The 21,286-nt window shown below is 37.1% G+C and overlaps 1 protein-coding gene across 3 annotated transcripts in view; it reads right to left on the bottom strand.

The window, feature by feature from the left end:
* The window catches only part of SH3KBP1 (SH3 domain containing kinase binding protein 1), a 147,477-nt gene that overhangs the window by 62,540 nt on the left and 63,651 nt on the right, over nt 1-21,286 (bottom strand). For all 3 annotated transcript variants that reach the window (XM_083362944.1, XM_083362945.1, XM_083362946.1), the window contains one exon: nt 8,988-9,184. In XM_083362944.1, the coding sequence (XP_083219070.1) occupies nt 8,988-9,184 (197 nt within the window). The remainder of the gene's footprint in view (nt 1-8,987; nt 9,185-21,286) is intronic.

The following is a 21,286-nucleotide window of genomic DNA, read 5'->3' as shown; positions in this document are numbered from 1 at the left end:
ATAGCATATTATATAGGCATATCTGGAATTAGTATATATTATCTTTGCTGTGCCACTTCCAAAGAAGAATGAATAATTATTGTGTGAACTTCATTCTCTCATATTAAAATATACAAGAGGTAAATATTGTGTGGCCACAATGAAGATGACACTTCATGAAAGGCTGAATATTTGTTTTTTTGTTTTTTGTTATGCTTTTATGCAATGTGCTGATGATCAAAATAAAATTATTCATCAAGGAAAAGCATTGTAATAAAGATGATATTATACAGAAAACACATCTTCATGAAAAATATCACTAATCTGATGCTGATATGGGATGGAGCAAATTTATGTTAGAAAAAAAACCTATAAATGCAAGATTCAAATCAAATTGTATCCCTGAGAGATATATTCAACACTATTATAAATATTATATTTTCAACTGGAAAACACAAAATATGCCATCAGTTCTTTCTTTAACCACTTGCTTTTTCATCCAATTTTCCATTTCTCATTCTATTTTTCCACCGGATTGAGGATTTTTCACACATTTTTTCCAGTTCCATTCAAATATCAACTTCTTCCACATTTCTAAAGGAATAGGAACTTACAGGAACTTGTCAACTTCTCTAAAATATAGAATACCAACTATAGACATTATAAGGCTATGTTAACTTCTCTATATAATATTAATATTATAATATTAATATTATAATATTATATAATGTCTGCAAAGAGAAAGACAAAAGAATAGTTGATCTTATATAAAAGAATAAAAATACTGCTGAACTGTGTAAGAACCAAACTAAACCCATGGAAGAATATCAATACAATGTTTTATCCGGTTCCAGTTGAAGTCTCCGCTGTCTATTATTAGTATTAGAACATTTTTATAACTAATGCAAAAAAGATAAATGCACGTATAAACGTTTTGTGCCCAATATTTTAAGAACTTACTGAAATGAATGTAAGATCTCCAGTTCAATAAAATTGCCAGCACTGCTACTGATTTATGTCATACTAACAAATAACCGCTGTCTGCTAAGTTTTTATATATAAATATATGTTGAAATTATTCCAGACATTTAGCATGTATTAAACTGTAAACATCCTTTTCTTTTTCTGTTTGTTCAATTTCAAACAGGAAAATAGATGACACATTCTATATTGCAAGCAGAAAAAAATGTTTCAAATAGAGTTTCAGTTTAATATAGTTTAATGCTATATTTGGACAACAAATATAGATTAAGGAACTGGCAAATAATATTTAAACAAATAAAAGGTCAACATGTTTAAAAAATGTAAGGAGACTGTCTCTGTAACTCTAATTATAACTTACTTCTGAATAAAAACATAAATATCTTCTAATCAAATAAACATGTAGTAAACTATTTCTACAAGAAAATAAGTATAGCCTGTTTGGGAAGTGTAATTCCTACCATATTCTTTTTGTTTGTTGTATTTTATCAGTAACAATTCCAAAAGTCTGATTATCATTAATGAGACAGTAAGATTTAAAACATATCTTAAATCATACTAAGAGTATCATAAAGCATCTGTGTATCTGTATCTTTCAAAGCAGAAATATAAAAGATGCAGTTACACAGTTAAATGCAAGTCATTAATATGTTATTTATTAACTCTGAAACTCAGATGTTACCGCTTTTCCTTTTAAGACTTCAGTGAAAACTCTCATTTAACACATTTAATGCGAATATATAGACCATTTAAAGCCTTTGTTGCCAAACATCTTGTTACCTATATTATGCAAATTATAACATAGTTGTATATATATATATATATATATATATATATATATATATATATATATATATATATATATATATATATATATATATATATATATATATATATATACACAAGAAGTGTTTGGTTTTTTTAAAAAAAGACATACCTCTTCTCCCATTGTGAAGTAAAGCTGCCTAAAAATGTTTAGAAGCAGTATGAAGAGTCCTCCCACTTCCTTGTAAAAGTTGAGCTCACTGAGAAACCAAGCCTAAATCTGAGTCATACTTTAAGACTAATACTAGCTATGAGGAAATATTGTATTTGTTTATTTCACAGGAAACTGGAACTGGCTACAAGAAGGCAATTTTTAACTCCCTTGCAAAGAGAGAAAACTGTCCTGCTTCTGATCAAACACAAAGCAGAGCAAGCAACATCATTGTCACTGGAAGATAAAACTTTTTTGAAAAATCCAGAAAACAAGTCAGATATATGTGAGGTGATATTTTTAAAAAGATATTCCTTTCTTAGCTATAAGAAATTATTCTGTACTATTTGTATTAAAAGTTTTAAATAAGTAAAATATATTAACATACCAATCACACAAATAGTTATATAATTTGTATACTGTAGAAATAATGCTACAGTATAATAAAAAGCCAATGTTTATGAAGAATATCCTGGTAAAAAATAATCAGACACTGTTTATTGATGTAAACAGCCTCACAATACTTTTGTATATAGGAAGGGAAGTGTGAAAAATTTAATAAGCATAATAATAATGCTCACCTCAAACCACGCAGTAGAACAGGTTCAGATTTAACTAATACAATGCCACCCACGCTGAATAACCAAATCCAGTATCCTGCAAGATGAGTTTCAGTGCAAGCCACTGACAGAAAGCATTCTTTTGTAACACTGTATGCTTCCAGTTTCCTAAAAGTTTAACAATGAAAATGTGCCTACAATATGGTAAATAGTGCACTAACTTTGGACACGGCATATTTCGATTCTGATCTATCCAGAATCTATCCATTAGTCAAAGGGATACAGAAATGAATCAACCACTGTTGCAAGCTTTAGTAATATTGGAATAATGCTACACATCTTTGACTGAAATTACAGAAGTGGCCAAAGTTGTGGAAACCTTTTGGGAAAAGTGTATTTTTGAGATTTGATGGCTAATAACACTATTTTGGGGGGGGAGCAGTACCATAAAATTATATATCAATGGAAAGATAATTTAATCAAGAATGTAATGCAACATAGTTTGTTCAGCTATCTGTACTGTATTCTATGAAAAGTTATAGCCAAATAACCAGAAAAAGGAAGCATAACTTGCTTAGGTTGATATCAGGTAGCTTTTCTTCATCTGATTGTAGCCAATCAACATGAGTGTTTAGAGAGCCAATCAGGTGTCATCTTGTTTTGGCAATGAGCCAATCCGATCACAGTAGGATTCAGTTATTGATGTCATGTATCGAAGCTGAGAGGAGGACATTTGTCAGTGTGCATGTGATCCCTATCAAGTTGGTTGGGTTTTTTCCCCCCTTTCATTTAGTGAGCTTGTAAAACGTAATAAAATTAGAGTAATGGTGTAAAGAGTTGACTGGTTGCCCAGAAAGCGATGTAAAATAGTATTATTAAGTGAACAAGGCTACAGTTATAAAGAAATTAGAAGAAAAATTGGTGGAAACTTAACCAAAGGTGGCATTTCTACTGTACACTTTTCCCAAAAGGTTTCTACAATTTTGGCTGCTACTGAACATGCAAATAAAATGCTTGTGTTTTGACAGATTAAATTAAGGAATGTTATTCCAATTAAGGGTTACTATATGGCATTTGGAACCCTTCTTAGATCCTTGCTTATTATTTATATTTGTGCTTGGTTCCATCACAAACTATACCTCACTTCATTATGACCCATAACAAATCATTTAAAGGTAAGGTATCTACAGTTCGCACATTAGTTTTTGAAGAAAAACACAACCATTCTTTCTATTCAAAAATAAATTCTTGAAAGTATACATCTCACCCTAATAGGTTTGACCACCCCACCTCTGCCAGCAGCAGAGGAGGTACTGAGAGCCCTGTCAGCCAAGGAATCCCAGCTGGCAGGAAGAGAGCCTTTTCTGCTGGGGCTCCAGCGCTTTGGAACATCTTATTTCCTGAAGTGAGATCTGCTCCCACCCTTCTGAGTTTCCATAAGGGCCTGAAGACCAGGCTTGGGACCCCAAAAGGGGAATATCATGCTAGATGGGGTTGATAGATTAAGAGAGAAACTCCATCTCCCCCCCTCTGCCAGTTCTGCTACCTCCCCTCCCATCGTTTAACTATAATCTTATATTTGATTGTAATTATATTTTTATAGTTTTTAGAAATATTTACGTTTTAGTTTTATAGCTTTTAATGTTTTATGCTGCTCAGAATCCCACTGAGGCAAGAGTGATAGCAAAATAATAAAACAAAACAAAAAATAAAATAAAATAAAATAAATAAAAATAAAATAAAATAAAATAATAAAATAAAATATAAAATAAAATAAAATAAAATAAAATAAAATAAAATAAAAGTAATAGATTGTAGATTTCCCCAAGTACTAGGATGCTGGGGACTGGAAGATGTTTTTCCTGTGCTAGGAAAAAGATAATGCTCTGAAAGTGTGCAGGTTCATATTATCTAACTCCCTGTAATCCCTTAATTTGGGATAGAGTTGGGCATAAATATGTAAATTTATGATTTCTCAGACATTTCACAATGAGAATTGTGAACTATTACATTTATCCATGCTTACAAGTGGAATGAATGAATAAACATAACTGATTAGCTTCTACCAAGTAAAATAATAATGTAACTGCAAAGGTAATGTAAAATTAACAATATGGATTTGTGTTTCCCATAATTATCTGTATTAATCATATGGCATCGCATTTGTACAAGTAAAGAATCCTTATACCGTACTTGTTGTATTTTATTTGTCTAACAAGTTAATTGCCCTATAAATATGGCATAGATATTAACAAAACAGGATGCTTGGCCAATGAAAAAAAGATACAGAAATAGCCTGGATCTTTAAGAATTATAATAAGCATATGGTATAATAATAATAATAATAATAATAATAATAATAATAATAATAATAATAATAATAATAATAATAAAATTATTATTATTATTATTATTATTATTATTATTATTATTAATTATTATTATTATTAGCTGGAAGGGACCTTGGAGGTCATCTAGTCCAACCCCCTGCTCAGGCAAGAAAGCCTATATCATTTCAGACAAATGGCTGTCCAGTCTCTTCTTAAAAACTTCCACTGTTGGAGCATTCACAGCTTCTGGAGGCAGGTTGTTCCACTGGTTAATTGTTCTAACCGTCAGGAAGTTTCTCCATAGTTCTAGGTTGTTTCTCTCCTTGATTAGTTTCCATCCGTTGCTTCTTGTCCTGCCTTCGGGCGCTTTAGATAATAGCTTGACTCCCTCTTCTTTGTGGCAACCCCTGAGCTATTGGAACACTGCAATCATGTCACTCCTCGCCCTGCTCTTCATTAAACTAGACATACTTAATTCCAGCAACTGTTCTTTATATGTTTTAGCCTCCAGTCCCCTAATCATCTTTGTTGGTCTTCTCTGTACTCTTTCTAGAGTCTCAACATCTTTTTTACATCGTGGTGACCAAAACTGGATGCAGTATTCCAAGTGTGGCTTTACCAAGGCATTGTAAAGTGGTATTAATACTTCACGTGATCTTGATTCTATCCCTCAGTTAATGCAGCCTAACACTGTGTTGGCTTTTTTGGCAGCTGCAGCACACTGCTGGCTCAGACTGAAGTGATTGTCCACTAGGACTCCAAGATCCCTCTCAGTTACTACTATTGAGCAAGGTACCACCTATACTATACCTGTACATTTGGTTTTTCTTGCCCAAATGTAGAACCTTACTTTTTTCACCATTGAATTTCATTTTGTTAGATAGCACCCAGTGTTCAAGTCTGTCCAGATCCTCCTGTATCTTAAGCCTATCTTCTGGAATATTGGCTATTCCTGCCAGCTTGGTGTTGTCTGCAAATTTGATGAGTTCCCCATCTATCCCCTCATCCAAATCATTGATGAAGTTGTTGAAGAGCACTGGGCCCAGAACAGAGCCCTAGGGCACCCCACTACACACTTCCCTCCATGTAGAGGATTGGGAACTATCAGTCTTCAATTCCTTGTTGGGTTGTGATCTATTTATATCACTTTGTCTAGCTTTAACTATTATAAACCTGAAGTATTCCTATTATATTGTAGTTCCCTACATTGCTCAGTCTAGTTGATATTAGTTGTAGCCTAGCATATTTATAAGGTATTCATTTGGAGAAATCTGATAAAGACAGTCTTCTAAATAGTCTTAAGGTGATTGCTTGTACTAAGAACCAGCATTTAAATAGAATTTGACTTTTAATATAAGGATATTTTTTTAAAAAATAATCAATTATTCTTTTTTCTATAGTAATATAGATTATTTTACAGTAATAGCCTCAAATGTGCTAGATATTCAATCCCATAATTTCTAGTGAATACTTTGCAACTTTACCTGGATAGCGTAGCTGAGCCCATATCTTGGTTATATTTATGAAGTTGGTTGGTTTTAACACAGTTTCTATATTTGTAATTATTATTTTTATTATGTTTTTATTTATTTTCATTCTGTTAGCTGCTCAGAATCATATGCTTTAAATGGGTGAACAGCAGCTTGGGCAGCAGCAGCTTGGAGCAGTCCTCAGAGGCCTGGATCCAACCTCCGGAGGCATACATAAGCCTCCCCCAGCCTCCGTTCCAGGAGGCTTGGAGGAGGCCTCCACGGCTCTGTGGACAATGGGGACACTTTTCCCCCATCATGGTGAACTCTGGCGGGATGGATGCAGGTGCAAGGGGCCTGGCCTTCTCTCTCAGTTCTCTCAGGCAGAAAGAAGTTGGGGGCAGGAGCAGGAGACAGGCACTTTTTGCATAGAGATTGAAAGTTTCTGAGGTCTGTGATTTGGGCAACTTCAAACACTCGCGTGAGATCACCGACTCCAGAAACTTCCATTCTCGGCACGAAAAGCATTTCCAAGCCGACTGTCCTCTCCCTCAAAGGGAAAGAAACCACAGCAGAGAGGATTTTTGCAAGGTAAGTGAGTCCGGCGTGGCAGGAAGGGAGGGGGAAGCAGTTGCGAGGAATGTGGGGAAATAGGATAAATGTTGCAGTGCCACTGAAGTAGCTCATAAGGGCAAATGACCTGTGGTGCTGCAATATTTGTAATTTTGGGACTTGCTTGTAAACACTAGAGGGCGCTGATCACATAACTTTGAGCGAGCATTAAGTGAACGGTCGTAACTCAGGGATTACCTGTATATCAAGACAGGATGTTTGTAAAGAATTCACTTTCAAATTATCTCTGAAGAAGTTTGCAGCATGATCAGAAAAAAATCAGTGTATATTTACTGGTTCATGTAAGATCTATCAGATGTCATTTCATCAATAATTATGTCATTGTACAAATACAATTATTTGGAGACTTTGGTCAAAGTTAGATCTTGGTAATATAAGAATAATGCTGGCGAGAAATAATAATGATCCAGAAGGACTTGACTTGCTGGAAATAAATGGGTTCATATTTCCACATCTAGTTGTGTTAAAGTGCTATAGGCTACTGAACATAACTTTAGTTCTTAAGGAGACATTTGCTAAATAAGAAGTTAATAAGTAATAAGACTGCTTCATATCACCATTCTTCCTCAACAGGATGAACAGTTTCATTCATAGATATAGGCTTCTCTGAATGTTTTCTTCTCAAAGGGCATTTTATATAGCTTCTAATTTTACTTGGTATAATTGCTTTATCTTCCAAACAGATAAAAAATTCTTTTAGAATACTTAGAGAATTAAGTATTCCATGAATGCTAAGTTTTCAACAATGTGGTTTAATCTTTTTAATCATTACAACACAGTAATTATATTAAATAGCAATATCACTTGGACTTATATACCACTTCATAGTGCTTAATAACACTCTCTAAGAGGTTTACCAAGTCAGCATATTGCCTGCAACAGTCTAGGTCCTCATTTTACCGACCTCAGAAGAATGGAAGGCTGAATCAACCTTGAGCCAATGAGGATCCAATTCCTAGCACTGAGCTGAATTAGCCTGCAATGCTGCATTCCAACCACTGAGCGAACTCAGCTCTTGCCTATAAATCTAACAATCAAAATTAATTTATTAGGAAGATAACTGCATTCTTCATTTCTTAGAAGGTAGTCCTTTAAAAAATTACTGGACACCTTCCTATAACTACATCACTAGATACAGACAAAACTATTATCCAAAATAAGTTATCAGACTGTGTCAGTGAAATTGACAATGCCAACAACTGTGCCTTTAATAAAAGGCAAAAGTCTTATATAATCTAAAAAGAATCCATAGTAGCAAAATAAAACAAGCAGATTCCATTGAAACTACTTTCAGAGACCAACAATATGAAATCAAATCCATAAATGGTGCACATCAAGGAAAAAGTAGCCAAAGGCCAGTTCAAACAATCTATCACTATCATTTTCTATACTCAAGCCTTTCTCCAATATCCAAATTTATTTCTTCTGATAATTGTCAAGTGGAACTGAGAACTCTTTTGAAAGAGACTTCTCAAGGGCATTTATAGATAAGCTATGTGCCAGGAAGAAAATACTAGGTTGCATTACTGGCAAAGAGCCATAAAAGTATCTCACAAAACAAAGAATAACTGCTGGAGGACAGAGGTAGAGAAGAAATAGTAAAAGATTTGGAGCTGAAAGAGAAAGGAACTGTGCAATAGTGTAGCATAGATTGAAAAAAGTACTATTTTAAAAGTAATTATTACAGTATTGTGATAAATTCTGGGTATGCCTGGAAGTTTGAATTCAAAATAAATATCCCATTTTGGATATCAATGTGAAAATAATCTCACAGATATACAAATCCATATATAGAGTCCGACATAAGGAGAAATTAATTCTACAATAGATTTTGAATAGTCTAAGAGTTCCTGTAATAGTATTAAAACAATCTGTAGAAAAATACTGAAGAATGCTTTATTATAGATAAGGAATAACTACACATAGAAATGAATCATTGGCATATCTTTCTAGGCAATTAGAAAGTTCAATAACATCTTTAATCAGTGTTCATCTTCTTGACCTTGGTAGTACAGTACCCTTGAGACAGAAACACATGTTTATAATTTATATAACATACCTTTTCAACTGGCAGAAAATCATTATCTACTTCTATTGACCTTGGACGTAGCTTTATAGGTTTGTCCTTGAAAATGTCACCAAATCCAATCCCCTTGATTTTCTTGGGTTGGATTGTTGCTGCTCCATTGGCTCCTTCTGATTTTGTGCTACTTGAGTCACCACCATCACTTTCTGAGCCTGTAGTATCCCTTAAACCTGTCAGAGGGAAGAAAGAAAGAGAAGCCTGCTCTTAAGATTATTTTTATAAGAGTACAATCAGCAAAATAAAAAAAATCCCTCATGCACCAGATTAATAGTACAATACTGAAATTAATTTTAAAACTTTGTTCAAACTGACAACATAGCAACCAAAATCAATTTTATTATGCTTATGGAGAACATACAATAAGATATGGATATACATACAAGGGGAGGTAGACGAGAAATTGTTTTATTTATTTATATTCTAAGATCTTTCATAGGATAATAGAGCTGGGTACAACTGACTAGTATATAGTGAACCACTATTCTGAGAGGTTACACTCCAAAAGCATGGGCAACCACAGGAGAGCTTCAGTTAAAAATCTCAATATGTGAACAAATTCACATAGCTTTTATAAGCTAAAGAAATTAACCAAAATAAGCAGAAGTGATTATCAGAATCACCTTGTTTATATGTCATACTACCGTGTTTCCCTGAATATAAGACTGGGTCTTATTTTTCTTCCTCCAAAAGAGGCACCAAGTCTTATTTTCAGGGTAGGCCTTACTCACCTCTGGCACCGACAGCCCCACCCAGCCGGTCCACTTCTTCTGGGGCTGAAGTTTTGCAGCTGCATTCGGGCCTGCACTTTGCAGTCAGGCCTTTCCAGAAGGCCTAAACAGCCGAGTACCAAGCTATGGATTCAATCCATAGCTTGGTGCTAAGCTGCTGAGGTCTTGCAGAACCGAGCTACGGATCAAATCCATAGCTTGGTTCTTGGCTGCACAAGCCTTCCAGAAAGCCCTGTGACTGAGAAATACAGGCCTGACTGCAGAAGAGGCCTCAGAAGAAAAAGTGGGCCGGCAAGGAGAGGCCTGGCTGCAAGGTAAGTGGGTGCAGGGTGGGTGGGGCAGCTTCACACCCCCACCCCCACCCTAGCTTGATTTTTAGGTGTCTGCTTTGCCCCAAAACTAGGACTTATTTTTTGGATAGGGCTTATATTAGGCCCACTCCCAAAAATCAAGGTAGGGCTTTTTTTTTTTTACTTTCAGGGAAACACGGTAACTCTAGAAAATGCACAAAAAGACATCCATTTTTAAATAACCATGCAATGAAAAAAATGGATATCTATCTATCAGAAAATGAATGAAATGCTAAATCAGTTATGATTAAAAATATAGTTGAGCTAATCGACATATTGGGTCTTTTATATATATAATTCGAAGGGATGCAGTGGCTCAGTGGGTTAGGACGCTGAGCTTGTCGATCAGAAGGTCAGCAGTTTGGCGGGTCAAATCCTGAGTGCCGCGTAACAGAGTGAGCACCTGTTACTCGTCCCAGCTTCTGCCAACCTAGCAGTTCAAAAGCACGTAAAAATGCTAGTAGAAAAATAGGAACCACTACGGTGGGAAGGTAACAGCGTTCCGTGCGCCTTTGGCGTCTAGTCATGCCGGCCACATGACCACAGAGACGGACAAGCGCTGGCTCTTCGGCTTTGAAACGGAGATGAGCACCGGCCCCTAGAGTCGGAAACGACTAGCACGCATGTGCGGGGGAAACTTTACCTTTACCTTTATATATATAATTCACAAGCCAATTATACAATAAATATGAAAAATTATTTAAGAGAGAAACTATTTAAGACAGATACTGTAGAAACATAAAGTAGGAGTCAATCAAATATGCAATCAAATGGACTGCATAACATTATCTCTGCCAACATATTGAATCAAATATCTAAACTGGGGAAACCTTGTTGAAAAGTACGTCCACATCCCTGCACAGAAATAGATTCCTCTCTGTCCATTAAACCAATCTGATTAACTTTAATATTCTCAGTGAAAAAAACCTGTTCCATTTCTTTTAATGCAGGAAGTAAGCTTGTTTTGCCTAGAAATCACAACCAATTTCACAAGGATACCTTATTGTGATAGCTGCATTACAGATAATTCTCTGAGTAAATAAACTCAAGATTTATATGATTTTTTTGTCATAAACATGGATTGAAAAAAATGAAGGAAGTGTTTTAATTTGGACACCAGTTTGAACCTCTGCTACTCCTATTGTCCAAAAATATTAAGTATAAAACATTAAACCTGAATATATTTGGAACCAAAATGATAGTTTATTGAAGAACTATTTTTAAGATCAAGGATATGATTATACATAGATTTTAGATAAGCAGAACTAATTATTTAATCTACAATTTACGACTTCAGATGAGGATACTATAAATATTCAAATAGTTCAAACAATAGAGTTCTTAACAAAATATAGGTAAATTTCCTAATTTGTAGACTTAAACAATATTGCCCAACTTAAGGTATGAAGCCATTTTGAGTTTAATACATTTCAATCTCAAAGTGAAGATTTTGCTTGTTCAAGGCCTAAAATAAAATACATGTCTTATTTTGACTATAGAACACAACACTTCGAACTAAACTTGGAGTGGCACCACAAATATTCTTTAGGTGCTTTTTTAAGTATTCTGTTTTATTCCTCTTGGGAATTTTTCTGTAGGTCAGAATGTATTATTCCACTTGCTCTTGCAGTACTTACATTAAAGAGAAAGAGATTTGTTCTGAGTTGCAACTGTAGTAGCGTTTGGGAAAGAAGAAACCTTAGGCTGAAGGCAATGTTTGGACTACTACTGTGGAAGAAAATGCAAAGATGTTTCTCCTGGGAGAAATGATATGAGGGCAGCTTTTGTTACAGACAGGTCCATCACTGAGATCATTGATCTTTTGTAGTTCATCTTCAAGAATCACTATGACATCTACTTTCAACTTTATTTTTGCCCTTTACAACTATGCCTTTACACTTTGCTGCTGTACATAGAATTGACTGGTTACAAAATAAAATTATCATATCCATTAAGAATGTGATATTAAGACATTACTTCCAATTTATGATTTTAAAGTGCATATGGCATGGGCATTTGACAGTGCTAATTATTGCTTTGGAAAATATGAGTGTACAATAATTCCATTCAACCTCTCAAGCAGCCCTTTGGTTTATTGTGTGGGCATAAGAAAGTATGAAGGCTCTGTTGATGATAGTTGTGTGTAAATGGTAAATGGTAACATCAACAAAGAATTTGGAGAAGAAAAAGAAGGAACTTAATGGAAGCAGAATGACTGTAGGAGGAAACAGTAAAAGAAGGATATACTTTCCTCAACACAGTGAGTGTTAGCCAAGGATAAGAAAAAAGGATGCAGAAGCTGATTAGAACAAACTCAAAACAATTATATGTGTATTATAGGTAAAGGTAAAGGTTCCCCCACAGATGCGTGCTAGTCGATTCCGACTCTAGGGGCCAGTGCTCATCTCCGTTTCAAAGCCGAAGAGCCAGCGCTTGTCCGAAGACGTCTCTGTGGTCATGTGGCCGGCATGACTAGACACCAAAGGCGCACAGAACGCTGTTACCTTCTCACCATAGTGGTCCGTATTTTTCTACTTGCATTTTTACGTGTTTTCAAACTGCTAGGTTGGCAGAAGCTGGGACGAGTAACAGGTGCTCACTCTGTTACACGGCACTCGGGATTCGACCCACCAAACTGCCGACCTTCTGATGAACAAGCTCAGCATCCTAACCCACTGAGCCACTGCGTCCCTATTATAGTATTCCACATAAATGTGTTCAGTGATAATGTTGTGGATTCAATCTGAAGAAGGAGCATGACACTGAAAAGAAGAACCAAGTTTTATTATAATAATTGTTGGGTGCCTGCTTTAGAAGACAAAGGGACCCTAACACTTCTAACACTTCAGATTCTAACACTTTTATAATTGGCTCCTAGAGAAGGTAAGGGAAAAGAAACCCACTGCATTGTATATATGTTCTCCTTTAATAAATACTCTCACCTTTACCAGAGCTGTGCAACAATAAGCATTTTCAATATTCCCAGTTATAGTCATGTGTGAATTGCTGATCAAAGCAAGTGAAAAATACTTTGAATGCATATTCAGAAAGTAGAGTGAATGACTATAAGTGGAGAATCACTTAGACTTTCAAAGGGCAAATTGTGCAAATAACATCAGTGCTACAAATGTTAGGGTTCAAGAAAAATAAATATTGTGAATATATTGAATGTATTGAAAAATTGTTTAGTGTTTGTGTGAAGACTAGCCTGCACTTGATGATTGGAAGAATGCAGAGACCAAGGTAGCAAGAAGTATAGGACCATTTGTTTGTTCCATGTATCTGGAAAGAATTTGCTCTTCAACAAGCACTGAGAAATATATACTGTAATTATGAAAAAAGAAATTTATTGTACTTTTCTTAATTTTCAGAAAGACAAAAAGGCTTGAATTTTGGGATGATTATATGATCATGGGATTAACAGTTGACAAACCTGAAAAGAGAAATATATGATGGAAATAAACTATGCTTAAGAACAAATGTAATATTGTACTGAACAAACCATTCAAGAATGATACCTGGCAGTTAACTCAAAAATAATGAAATCAGTAAAAAAAAACTTACAATTAAATCAAATAACCATACAGCACACCTTCATATCTATGATGACAGTTTCAGCCACCTATTAAAGCTCTATGCAGTCAGTTTTCATGGCATTCTTGAACTGCATCAGAGCAAATGCCAGCTAAATATCTGGAGGTGTGCTATTCTAGAAGAAAGTCTACAATTGCCTTGTGAGCCCAACTCAGAACCTCATATTGGAGAGGATGTGTGTGATCTTAATGCCCTTCGCAAGATAAGTATACAGTACAAGTTGATTTTACTTGAACATGATAGTCTGGAAAACCTAAGATCAAGCGATCGAAGACTGCATATATTAAAGCTAGTACTCTGAATTGTTCCTATCAGAAGCCAATGCAGGGATTATAAAAATAATCTTATATGACTATAAAGGCACTCGCCCACCAGGCACAGATCACTGCATTTTGTATCAACTCAAGGCATAAGTCTTCCAAACTTCCTTACGTAAAATGCTGCAACAATCCAGTATCAAGGTAACAAGGGAATGAATTGCCATTGTTAAAGAATTCTGTCTCTTCTTGAACATAGAGTTTATACAGAAGATGAAGATGTTCCCAAGGCACAAGAAACATAATCCAGATTTGGCTATGAGAATTGGGCAACTAAGTTTAACTAGAGCCCTTCCTTTAGAATTAGAATAACAGAGTTGGAAGGGACCTTCTAGGTCATCTAGTCCAACCCTCTGCCCAAGCAGGAGATCCTACACCATTTCTGATAGATGGCAGTCCAGTCTCTTCTTGAAAGCTTCCAGTGGTGAAAGTCCCACAACATCTGAAAGCAAACTGTTCCACTGGTTGATTGTTCTCAATGTCAGGACATTTATCCTTATTTCTAGGCTGAATCTCTCCTTTATAAGTTTTCACCCGTTATTCCTTGTCTGGCCTTCAGGTGCTTTGGAAAATAGGTTTGACCCCCTCCTCTCTGTGACAGCCCCTCAAATATTGGAATACTGCTATCATGTCACTCCTGGTCCTTCTCTTCGCTAGACTAGCCATGCCCAGTTCCTGTAACCGTTCTTCATATATTTTAGCCTGCAGTCCCCTAATCATCTTTGCTGTTATTCTCTGCACTTTTTCTAGAGTCTCAACATCTTTTTTATAGTGTGGAGACCAAAACTGGTTGCAGTATTCTAGATGTGGTCTTACTAAGGCTTTATAGAGTGGTATTAGTACCTCACATAATCTTGACTGAATCCCTTTGTTAATAGAATTTAGGATTGCATCGGCTTTTTTGGCTGCTGCTGCACACTTTTGGCTCATATTTAATCGATTGTCCACTAAGACTCTGAGATCCCTTTCACAATTACTGCTATTAAGCCTGGTTTCACCCAATCTATATGTGTACTTTTGGTTTTTCTTGCCTAAGTGTAAGACTTTACTTTTCTCTACAGTGAATTTCATTTTGTTAGATAGGGCCCAGTGTTCAAGTCTGTCAAGATCCATCTGGATCTTGAGTCTATCATCTGGGGTACTGGCTATTCCTGCCATCTTAGTATCGTCTGAAAACTTGATAAGTTCCCCTTCTATTCCCTCATCTAAGTCATTTATAAAAATGTTGAAGAGTACTGGGTCTAGGACAGAACCTTGTGGTACCCCACTGCTTACTTCTCTCCATGTAGACATAGTACCATTAAGGACTAATCGTTGAGTATGGTTTGTCCGCCAGTTAAAAATCCATCTGGTGGTGATGCTGTCTATCCCATTGTTTTAGCTTTCCAACAAGTAGGTTGTGGTCTACTTTGTCGAATGCCTTGCTGAAGTCTAAGTATACTATGTCCACAGCATTTTGCTGGTCTACTAATTTAATTACCTGTCAAAGAGTGAAATAAGATTGGTTTGGCATGATCTGTTTTTAACAAACCCGTGCTGGCTTCTAGTTATAACTTTGTTTCTAGATGTTCGCAGATCTGTTTTTTGATTATCTTTTCCAGTATCTTCCCAGGTATTGATGATAGGCTGATTGTGGTCTGTAGTTTCCTGGGTCTGTTTTTCCCCCCTTTTTTGAAGATGGAAACCACATCAACTCTTTTCCAATCCTCTGGTAGTTCCCTGGTGCTCCAGGATTTTTGAAAGATATGGTACAATGTTTCTGAGATGACATTTGCCAGCTCCTTTAGAACTGCATTGCGCTGCCTACTGCCCATTTACCACCTGTACTTTATGGTTTTTATGGCTCTGGAGGCTGATGGCAGGCTCTCTGCATTGTCTCTGGGCTGGCGGTTTCAGACACCACCTTCACGGCTCTGCCCACACAGCCACGGGAGAGTTGGTGGCTGTACTAACAGCAGTGTGATCTTCAAAGCACCCGTGACATCAGCCCTAGTATAATTCTCCAATGGCCATTTCAAAGCACCCCGTAAGTGCTCAAACACTTTTTACACGGACAGAGCATTCCACTCTGTTTCAAAGCACCCCATTTGCAGCCATACGGAGCTTCCAGTCTCCCCAAGGTCTCCATCTGAGTGAAAAGTGTTCCGGCAGTAATGGAAAGGAGTTGGGGGAGAGCAGGAGACAGGCAACGCAAACACTTTTTGTTTCTGGGGTCTGGGATCTCTCTAGAGTTCAGGCACCCATTCTCTGCAAGAGGATGGCTTTCTGAACTCGTGCAATATTATGGCACCCAGGAGCTTCCATGAACTCTCCTCTCCTTGAAAGGCAAAGAAAGCACAGCAGAGACGATTTTTGCAACGTGAGTCCAGCAAGGCAAAATGGGAGGAGGAAGCAGTTGGGGGGAGTGTGGCGGGGAATAGGGTGAATGTTGCAGAGCCTCTGTAGTCGTTTATAAGGGCGAACAACTGCTGTGGTGCTGCAACATTCATAATTTTGGGACTTGCCTGTAAACCCTAGGGTGCTCTTATCGCATAACTTCGAACGAGTGCTAAGTGAACACTCAGGCTGAGGAGTAATTTTTAATCGGGGTTTTAATTGCACAGGGTTAGTTTAATCTTTTTTAAATTGGTTTTAACTTTTGTACTGCTGGTTTTTTAACTCCCTGTAACCTGCCCTGAGTCCTCAGGGAAAGGGCGGTATATAAATGTAATAAAATAAAATAAATAAAATAAATAATGAGTGCTAAGTGAATGCTCATTACATTATACATTTTCTGTATAATGTAACACACAACAACCAGTTTAAAAAAAAACAGATAAAAGGTTTTTTTGTTATTCATCTCAAACTATTTCTTATAATTTAGAATTGATCTTTTTCCTCTTGTGATGACCCGGGGCACGGCACAGTCAGCTGACAGTTCAAACCCTTTATTGCTCCAAATGTTCCCCAAACACTCTTATGTTTCTGGCAAGTCCCAGATCACTCACACACACATACATACACACACACACACACACACCCCTCCAGCAGCCTCTGGCTGCAAGTAGTCCAGGACAAAGCTGTGAGCACCACAGCTGTCAAACCACGAGATCCAGCAGGGCAAGGGACTAAATCAATTGGTCCAGGAAGCAAAGGAACAAGGTAATTAATCCAGGAAGCAAGAAATAAAGCAAGAAGTCCAGAAAACGTCCAATGTCAGCAACAGCACACAACCCTCCATGAATTCAGTGTTTGTTCCCGACAACGTTTGAATGCCTTTGGGTCAATATAAAAGGGAGAAAAAATGACATTGCCATAGGTGTATACTACAGGCCACCCAACCAAACAGAGATAATAGATGAACTTTTTGCTAGTCAGTTAAGTAAGGTATGTAGGAAGCACATCACAATAGTAATGGGGGACTTTAATTACCCTGACATCGACTGGGACACAAACTCTGCACCAAGTGGAAGATCAAACAGATTCCTGACAAACCTAGCAGACAACTTTATCTTCCAAAAAGTAGAGAAGGGAACTAGGGGATCAGCCATATTGGACTTAATTCTCACTAACAGAGATGAAATGATAGATGTTGAAACCACAGGAATCTTGGGGGGGGAGTGACCATGCAATATTGAAATTCAACATTATGCAAGCATAAGCAATAGAACACAGTCAAACTAGAGTCTTGGATTTTAACAGTGCTAATTTCAACAAACTTAGAGAGAGCATGGGAAGGATTCCATGGATGAGAATCCTCAAAGGGAAAACAACTCAAGAAGCTTGAGAAATTTTGAAAAGTGAAATTATAAAAGCCCAGTCTAGCACAATACCAACGAAGAAGAAAAATAACAGCTTTCAAAAGAAACCAGCATGGCTGCATAAAGAACTCTGATAAATTGAAAGACAAAAAGGACAAGTATAAAAAGTAGAAAGAGGGGCACATAACTAAAGCAGAATATCAGCAAATAGCCCAAGCCTGCAAAGATGGAGTGAGGAAAGCTAAGGCTCAAAATGAACTATGGCTTGCAACAAAAGTAAAAAAAAACCCTCCTTTCAACATGTAAAAAACAAGAAAAAAGTTAAGGAAAAAGCAGAACTATTCAACTCATTTTTGCATCCTTATTTACACATAGGGAAAAAGCAGTCCAACCTATCAAAAACAGTGCTGTTAAAAACAGATTAGAAACACAACATAGCCAAGAAAATGGTAAGTGAGCACCTGTCCACCCTAGATGAATTCAAATCACCAGGACCAGATGGATTACACCCCAGGGTTCTGAAGGAACTGGCATATGTGATCTCAGAACTACTGAATTATATCTTTCAAGGATCCTGGAGCACTGGAGAACTACCAGAGGACTGGAAAAGAGCTGATGTACTGCCCATCTTCAAAAAAGGAAAAAGAAATGGATCCAGAAAACTACAGACCTATCAGCCTGACCAATACCTGGGAAGATCTTGGAAAAGATAATCAAACAACGAATCAGCGAACACCTAGAGGCAAACAAAGTCATTACCAAAAGCCAACATGGGTTTGTTAAAAACAGATCATGCCAGACAAATCTTATTGCATTTTTTGACCAGGTGACAAAGTTAGTGGACCAGAGGAATGCTATGGATCTAATTTACTTGGACTTCAGTAAGGCATTTGATAAAGTAGATCACAACCTACTACTTGGTAAGATAGTAAAATGTGGGTTAGACAGCATCACCACCAGATAGATTCGTAGCTGGCTGACCAGACGTACTCAGCATGTGGTCCTCAATGGAACTGCATCTACAGTGCCCTAGGGCTCTGTTCTGGGCCCAGTGCTCTTCAACATCTTCATCAACGATTTGGACGAGGGCATAGATGGGGAACTCATCAAATTTGCAGATGACACCAAGCTGGCAGGAATAGCCAATACTCCAGAAGATAGGCTTAAGATACAGGAGGATCTGGACAAACTTGAACACTGGGCACTATCTAACAAAATGAAATTCAATGGTGAAAAAAGTAAGGTTCTACACTTAGGCAGGAAAAATCAAATGTACAGGTATAGTATAGGTGGTACTTTGCTCAATAGTAGTAACTGTGTGAGGGATCTCGGAGTCCTAGTGGACAATGACTTAAATATGAGCCAGCAGTGTGCTGCAGCTGCCAAAAAAGGCAACACAGTGCTAGGCTGCATTAACAGAGGGATAGAATCAGGATCACGTGAAGTATTAATACCACTTTACAATGCCTTAGTAAGGCCATATTTGGAATATTGCATCCAGGTTTGGTCACCAGGATGTAAAAAAGATGCTGAGACTCTAGAAAGAGTACAGAGAAGACCAACAAAGATGATCAGGGGTTTGGAGGCTAAAACATATAAGGAACGGTTGCTGGAGTCTAATGAAGAGACAGACAAGGGGTGACATGATAGCAGGGTTCCAATATCTCAGGGGTTGCCACAAGGAAGAGGGAGTCAAGCTATTCTCCAAAGCAGCTGAAGGCAGGACAAGAAGCAATGGATGGAAACTAATCAAGGAGAGAAGCAACCTAGAACTAAGGAGAAATTTTTTGACAGTTAGAACAATTGATCAGTGGAACAACCTGCCTCCAGAAGCTGTGAATGCTCCAACACTGGAAGTTTTTAAGAAGAGAATGGGCAGCCATCTGTGAGAAATGATACAGGGTTTCCTGCCTGAGCAGGGGGTTGGACTAGATGACCTCCAAGGTCCCTTCCAACTTTTTATTGTTGTTGTTGTTGTTAAGAGCCTTGGTGGAGCAGTGGGCTAATGCCTCCTTAAGTAACACCAGCTGCCTGCAATTATTGCAGGTTCGCATCCCACCAGGCTCAAGGTTGACTCAGCCTTCCATCCTTCCAAGGTAGGTAAAATGAGGACCCAGATTGTTGGGGGCAATAAGCTGACTTTGTAATAATGCCATTTGGGGGGGGGGGGGGGAGAAAGCCCTAATAAGCAGGCATATACATGAAATGAAGGCTATTGCTAAGCACATTTGATTTGTTCTTGGATTGTGAGCCGCCCTGAGTCTTCAGAGAAGGGCGGGATATAAATGGGATTAAAAAAAATATTAAATACCTCTCCCTACAGCATCTCCTTAAGTCTCAGTCCTCAGGTGTGCCTTGTGGAGAGGGGAGGGGTACTCTCCTCCCATGTAGTTGGGTCAGCCTGTGCTGCTCTCGCCTTCTCTCCACTCTCTGTGCTGGAGGACCAGGAGGGGGTGGTCCATGCTCATCGCCTGAGCTCTGTCTCTCATGTTCACTGCTTAGTCTCTTTTGGTCATCCTGCCCCTGTTCTTCCCTGCCTACAAGCCATCCCAATCCTGAAAGGCCCTGGCCTGCCTCAGCCTGCTCCTCCCCATATTCCCCTGAAGCTGACAAAACCTCCTAGAATTTTTTCTTTTGTCAAAGATTGAATGATACTTTGTTAATTTAATCAGCATAAAAGATAACAACATTTAGTCAGGTGACAGAGATATTGTCTAAGTCTTAAATATCAAGCTGATTCATTGGATCAGGGGTTTTCCCCTCTGGAATATATATTACACTTGCACACTGTCTCAGCTTCCTTATTTCTTCTCTTTAATGTTTATCATGTTTAAGCCTGCCCAATTTCCTTTTAAATCTCAACAGAACTCACCATAGTGCATGGCCTTTTATCCAGTTGAAAAGTAATTCTAAACCATACTTCCCTTTTCCCATATTCAACTAAGTTTCTATTCCTACAATACATGGCTTGTGATTGCAAACTATAGTTTGATAAATGAGACAATTCAGATTGGTTTATTCATCAGATAATTAAATTAAGTTTGATTCAGAGTTAATTTCCAATTCATTAATAATGCTAAAAACTTTACATTGTTTAGCATAAGTGCTTGCTGTTTTATAATGTATTTCATTTTATTTTTATTTTGAAGTGCTTGAAAAATTCTTATTTTTAAAGGCAGCACATAAAACCTTTTTTTTAAAAAAAATAGATGAATAGAATGCTCCATTCTAACTGTGCTGTTTTTCCTCCTGTTGTTTCTTGATAAATGAAAGTATGAAAAAGTATCCCATTCCCCTCTTCTCCACTTCAGATCAAAGCCAGTTTTCTCCTATTCTGCTTCACAGATGTTTGGTATAGGTTTAAATGCCAAGATATAACACTGTGGGAAAAAGTGGTTTTATTTTCATGGAGCAACTATACTATTTAAATGGTGAACAGCATTTTGAATAAGGATAAAAGTAGGAAAGTCACTCAATTTTTTAAAAAAATGTTTCCTAGCAACTCTAGTAAATCATTCTGGTCAATATTTTAGTTCTTTACAT

The sequence above is a fragment of the Vipera ursinii genome (assembly GCF_947247035.1).
Source record: "Vipera ursinii genome assembly, chromosome: 4".
NCBI classification, from domain to species: domain Eukaryota; kingdom Metazoa; phylum Chordata; class Lepidosauria; order Squamata; family Viperidae; genus Vipera; species Vipera ursinii.
This window is presented reverse-complemented; position numbering and strand designations above follow the sequence as displayed.